The sequence below is a fragment of the Bison bison genome, unplaced genomic scaffold, assembly GCF_000754665.1.
Source record: "Bison bison bison isolate TAMUID 2011002044 unplaced genomic scaffold, Bison_UMD1.0 scf7180017864249, whole genome shotgun sequence".
Lineage (NCBI taxonomy): Eukaryota > Metazoa > Chordata > Mammalia > Artiodactyla > Bovidae > Bison > Bison bison.
In genome coordinates, this window is record NW_011494821.1 from 1,796,217 (window position 1) to 1,802,503 (window position 6,287).

At 56.4% G+C, this 6,287-nt stretch overlaps 1 protein-coding gene across 1 annotated transcript in view; it reads right to left on the reverse strand.

Annotated features, from left to right (window-relative positions):
• PITPNM3 (PITPNM family member 3) overlaps positions 1-6,287 on the reverse strand; it is a 100,977-nt gene that overhangs the window by 5,182 nt on the left and 89,508 nt on the right. The window contains 7 exon segments of the mRNA XM_010847510.1: positions 3-98; positions 100-258; positions 1,954-2,082; positions 2,494-2,677; positions 4,572-4,721; positions 5,004-5,152; positions 5,438-5,554. Of these exon segments, the coding sequence (XP_010845812.1) occupies positions 3-98; positions 100-258; positions 1,954-2,082; positions 2,494-2,677; positions 4,572-4,721; positions 5,004-5,152; positions 5,438-5,554 (984 nt within the window).

Genomic DNA, 6,287 nt, shown 5'->3' on the forward strand with positions numbered 1-6,287 from the left:
GCGGGCAGGGGCCGCTCGTGGTCCTTGTCGGACTCGGGCTGGCTCTGGGCCCGCTCGGGCTTGGGGTTGGCGGGCGGGGCGGGCTGCTGAACCGACATGGGTCCGGCGCAGGTGGTTGCGCTTCCGCAGGAAGTCAGGCTGCGCGTGGAGGCCGAAGCTGCCCTTGCGTAGGATCATGCGCGAGCTGTTCTTTTTGGGGCGCGAGCGGTGGCCAGCCTCCAGCGCCGCCAAGTGCGCCGCGTAGCCCTCGCTCAGGAACTGCGGAGGGGACAGGCGTCAGGACAGCGCGGGCAGGCGGGCCCTGGTCCGGTCTCCAACCCCCGCCCCCACCAGCCCCAACATCGCCCCTTCCCTGGAGCACCCAGCTTCTCCCCGACCCAGGTTGCTCATTACTCTTAGAGGCTCCCTGCCTGGCTTGGTACAACTGAGTGCTTCGGTCTGACCCACGGGTCACACCTGGGATTTCCTGGATTCCTGAAGCTCTCTCATCCTTGTCACTTTCACTAAGGTCCCCCAAAGGTAAGTCTCTCCCCTCCTCCAGCTTCTACCCCAGGGAACTTCACTGATGTTTTCCTGGTCCCCACAGTGGCTCTCCTGGCCAATCCCTTCTGCTGGGCCTGCAGAACCTTGCTACTCAAAGTGTGGGCCGTGGACCACCAGCATCAGCAGGACCTGGACCTTTGACAGGCAGACTGTCAGGCCCCACCCCACGCCTAGGAATCTGAATCTGCATTTAAACAAGCTCCCCAGGTCATCCGTGTGCAGGTTAGAGTTAAGAAGCCCTACTCTAACAGTCCCCACTCTGAGGTCCCACCATCTCTGCCCTTCTACCTGATGCTCACTCTCAAGCACCTCCGTTCAACATGGTACAAAGAGATCATTATCACCTTCCCATCAATCACCTGCTTCTCAATCCCAGTAATGGTACTACCTGCCTGGTTGCCCAGGGCTTCCCAGGTGGCGCTAGAGGTAAAGAACCTGCCTGCCAGTGCAGGAGATGTAAGAGACGGGGGTTCGATTCCTGGGTCGGGAAGATCCCCTGGAGAAGGGCATAGCAACCCACTCCAGTATTCTTGCCTGGAGAATCCCGTGAACAGAGGAGCCTGGCGGGCTACGGTCCATGGGGTTGCAAAGAGTCAGACACGACTGAAGCAACTTAGCACACGCGCACCGGGTTGCCCAGGTCAGAAACCAAGGGCCAGCCTTGACATTCCGTTTCTCCCATCCTGAGAATCTGATCCCTTCGTTACCAAATCCAATCCATCCTGCTTTAGAAGTGCCTCTCAAACCGTAGGCCTTCACTGCCCTGCTGCCACCCTGCCGTTGCTCCCCTCCCCTCTTCCCTTCCTCTGATGCTCCCTCCAACCACAGCCTGAGGGATCTCTCTGAATCATGAACCCCCTCCACAGCCATCCAGTTCCAACTTTGGCAAGACACACAGGCCATCCGCCATGCACCGCGCCAAGCCCTGCTCCGGCTCGCTCCCTCATCACCCTCAGCCAAGCTGAGTCACTTGCAGTCAGTTCCCAGAATATACACTTGCTTTGCCACCTCCTGACCCTTCCTTTTGCTGCTGCCTCTGTCATAAAGGCTCATCCAAGCTCAGGCCCTTCACGGACAACCCCTTCCAACTTTCAAAAAATCAACCTTGTCCCTGAGTCAGGTTTAGCTGCTCCTCTTTAGGGCCCACAATTCTCTGTCTCCCCTGCCATTCTTTATGGCTATTGCCACACTGCACTGTCGTTGTTGGCTAGTTTTTCCACCTCCCCTTCTAGACTAGATGACGTGACATCTGGGTCCACCTACACCCCGCACAGGTACCCAGTTGTGTTTGTCGAATGAATGAATGAGCAAGTGAAAGAACGAACAGATGACTGAGTGAACAAACAACGGAATAAACCACCTTCTCCCCCTCTCTGCTTCTACCGGCCCCACACCCCCACCTCCACCCACCTGGCACTGGGTTTGGTACTTCTTGGTGGGCCGGCCCACAATGAAGATCTGGGAGGGCGGCAGGCCCAGCACGCTGTAGACGGAGATGTCCTTCGTGGAGCCGTAGGCTGCGCTGATTTTGATGAAACACTGAAATACAGGGCAGCTGATGGGGGCAGGGGCAGCGCATCCACCACGAAGGATTCCTAGATGTCCCCCTGGGAGCACTGGTGGGGGGCCCTTTTCTGCACACAGACAGACTCCAGGTCACGGGTCCACCTTGCATCAGGGGCCACCCTCTGCAGTGGCCTCCCCTTCCTAAACCTCACCGTTCTCATCCATCAGTGGAGATGGAGGAGATACACACTTCGCTGGGCAGTAAAAGGACCGATGAGATGCACATGAGTGTGCTTTGCCAACTGGGCATCCGCTTGGACAATCGGAGCATGTGGGGTAAAGGAGGGGCTCCCCCCAGTTTAAGGGAGGAGGAGCGGCCGAGGAGGAGGGTGGCCAAGGACTCACCCCTCCCTGGCCAAAGCCCCTCCCCCGCCGGACGCTCACCTCCTGCATCAGGTTGCGCAGGAAGATGGCCTTCTGCCGTAGCGGGTCGTGCACCAGCCCGTCGGAGAAGAAGATCATGCCCTGTGGGAAGTTGTGCTGGGACAGCCACGACACCACCCGCTGCTTCTGCATGTCTGGCCGTCCCGTGATGTAGAGGATCATGTAGCCCAGGTCCTGCCAGTGCCTAGGGAGAGAGTATTTCAGGGTCCAGCCCTCACCCAGTGCAAGCCACCCACTGCCCAGCAGCCCACACCCCCTGCTTTCCCCCCTACCCCCAAGAAGCTGGAGGAGCTGTTCCAGGGCATGGTAGGGGAAAACAAGGGGGACCCAGAAATTCACACCCCGAGTCCCCATGAGTCCTAGCCATTCCCCCCAGATGGCCACAGGTGCCAACTGCATGCCCACAGCCCAGCTGGTCCCCCACCCCTGCCCTCTCTGCTTGGGTCCCCTTCTCCCTGATGCCACTGCCATCACTCAAGTTTCTGGAGCCAGAGACAAGCCACTTGGATTCCTCCCTTTCCCTCCGTCTCCCTGCCAGTCAGCGAGCCTTTGATTCTACCAGGCAGCATCTTCACTCCACCCTCTCACTTTAACTCCACTTCTAAGCCTCAGCTCAGGCCTACTGAACTGGTCCCCAAGAACTCCCAGGACCGCTATCGGTCCACTTTTGGCATGCTGACAATTCAGAGTCCTGGAGGACAGTTTCTTGTGCCCATGACTTATTTTCTTCCACTGGACTGTGAGTTTCCTCCAACTAGGAGCTCTTTCTGCATCAGTCCCAGAGCATAGAGCCTGGCCCAGAACCGGCCTCGGAAGACTGGAGGGAGGCAGACAGGAAGGGAGGAACTCAAGTGGTACCTCTTTTGTTTTTCTCTTGGCAAAATCCTTTTGCACATTTCTCCACAGTACAACAGCCCTGGGAGGTTGTTTCCAGCCACACTTCCCACCCTGTCCTAAACTGGCCTCCAACACGCAATGGCCCTGAACTTATCCCTACACATGGTCTGTTCTTCCCTGTCCTTCTCACCTTCTTGGCCTATCAAACTCAGTCCTGTATTTTCTTCCTTTTGCCTTTCTGTTTGTGCTCATCTTTGTACAGTGGCATGGATTGAAATATATATGTGCCTGTCCTTCAAGGGCAGACTCAAATGCCACCTCTCCCAGGAAGCCTGCTCTGCTTTCTCCAATCAGCTATAAAAAGTCCAGTCTCTTAATTGGCACTGTGCGTTAGCTAGTCTCGAAAGAAGGGCCCCCCAGTGAGCCACGTGTCCCAGCATTCACACCTTTATGTGTTCCCTTCCTCTTTGAAACTGGGCTGATCCTGGGATTAGCTTGGAACTAATAGAACAAGTGTAGTGGGAAAGACACTGAATCCCAAGGCTGGGTACTAAGAAGGCTTGTAGCTTCCAGCTGGGTATCTGGAAACCATAGTAGGCCAGTTACCAGCAGGGAAGCCCGTCACCAGGTACCAAGTCTGGCTAGTCTGAGATCACCCAGGCTGGCCACCTGGAGCAGCCACATGGAGAGAGAAAAAGACAGATCCCAGCCAAGGAACAAGATATAAGAATTCATCACCCATCTTGAACATCTTGAACATCCAGCCCTTAGATGACTCCCAGCCCAGACCACAATCTGACTACCATTTCTGGAGAGGCCCCCTCTGAGAACCTCCCAGCAGAACCCAATCAATCCACGGAACGATGTCATAGAATAATAAACTACTATCATAAGTCACTAAAAATGGAGCCATTTGCTCCATGGCGATTGGTAATCAGAACAATTTTATCCTGATTGGGATCTGAATGCAAGAGACCCGTCCTGATTCACTGCACAGAATGCTCTGACGGTGTTAGGCTAAACGGAGAGAGGGAGGCAGGGAGGAACAGAAGGCTGGAAGGTGGTGGAGCTTCTCAAGAACCCTCAGTAAATTACTCCTGCAGGTGAAGCTAGGACTCCTGGCTCCCAGCCCAGAGACTAGTGGAATTCCTAGAGGAAACTAGAAAAACACAGCCCACCTCCCGCACAGTCACTGGTTCCTTCCCCAGAGGATATGTCCCCTGCAGGAAGGAAGCACTCACCGGACAACGTCCACTGCCCCTGGCCGGACCTTGGGGTCACTTCCCATGATGGACACGCTGGCGGCAAAGGAGCCGTCGATGCTGAAGACCACGCACTCCATGCCCCGGGGCAGCACTGTGAGGTAGCTCATCGCGCAGGTCTGGTCACCCCTGAAAAGTGCCCACCTGGGGGTTAGCTGTGCACTCAGGGTCAGGTGTCAGCCTGAGGCCAACATCAGCCCTTGGTCAGAGTCAGAGCTCAATCGGGGCCAGGATGAGAGAGAAGCCGGTGGCACCTCCTGATGCTAAAGCTGTAACCACATCCATTTTCCTCTCTCCCAGCAGACAGGGATGGGGCCCAAGACAGCATCCCCAGGACCCCATCTTCTGAACAGGCCTGGAAGGGCCATGGAATTGGGTGAAACCACCGTGAGAATGTCCCCTGGGTCTGACCTGACGACCATCTTCACGGGGTAGACACCGACCCCCAGGCGCCTGGGCCGTGGCACGCTGTATGTGATGCGCCCACTGCTGTTGGTGATCTCTGTGTCCAGGTGCACCCAGCGGCCGGAGGACGGCTCTGCCATCACCAGGATGTCCACCTGCAGGAGGCGAGGGGGCCAGGGGACTCGCTGAAAGCTGGGGAAGGGGCTGGACTTGGGAGCTCTCTGCCAAGACCACAGGGCTCGGGGTCCCCACTTAATGCTAGTTCCTGGCTCCCACCATCCTTTCTCTTTCCTCTGCAGCCACATCTGCTTCTCCGAAGCGCCCAGTCCATCCCTCACTGACCCGGGTGAGCGTCTCCCAGCTCATGCAGCGAGCCCTTCCCTGCAGCCCTCGGCCCAGGTGCCATCTGGTACCCAGGAAGGAGGGCCCAGCTTCTGTACCTTCTCGCCGGTCAGGGCCACCATGTCGAGGGGCCCGTACATGAACCTCCCCACCAGGACCTGGGGGCCGTCTTCGGCAGCAATCACGTCGTTGGCCCGGTGGTTGGCAGTGACATTCTGGAAGGACAGAAACCAGTTCAACCTCTGCAAGGGGACTTGATCTTGCTTTTGATTTGCATTGTCCTCAGGATGGGTTGGAGGATGGTCCCCTGTGAAATCTTGCCTTTCTTCCTTATTAATCCCATTAAAGTTTCCAAGACGTGTCCCCACAGAACCCCTGAAGAAAACAGACCCTTAAAAACTTCACATCATCTCCAAGGCGTGCTAGACTCCCACAAATGAATATCCTCTGCTCTTAACGCTCCCCGTGGCCCGGAGGTAACAGCCAGTCCTCAGAGCCTGGCATCCTTCTAGAAGGCCAGGCTGGAAACTTCGGGTCACCGTCGCTTCTTCCTTCCACATCACGGCTCATATCCAGTAGCCATTTACCATCCGTCTTCGCTTAGTGGGCGATTTAAATGTGAAGAGTAGAGAGAACAGTGTAGGAAGCTTCATGTGGCTGGAAACCAGTCACAGCCTCTGGCTCCCTTCTTCCTTTGCAGGATCCCCCACCCCACCCCTGCCCCAATCCAGATTATTCTGGAGCAATTCTGGGCATCGCATCATTTGTTTGTAACTATATCCCAGCATCCCCATCCTTTTTCATGTCTGGTTTTAATTCATTCCGCAGCTCCCAGCCGGGACCACCTACTACTCCCAGCCTGGCTTCAAGACCCCAGACCACTGAATTTTTACAAAACTGCCTACATCAGTGTCTCTGCCCACACCCCAGGTACCTCTCTCGTGGACT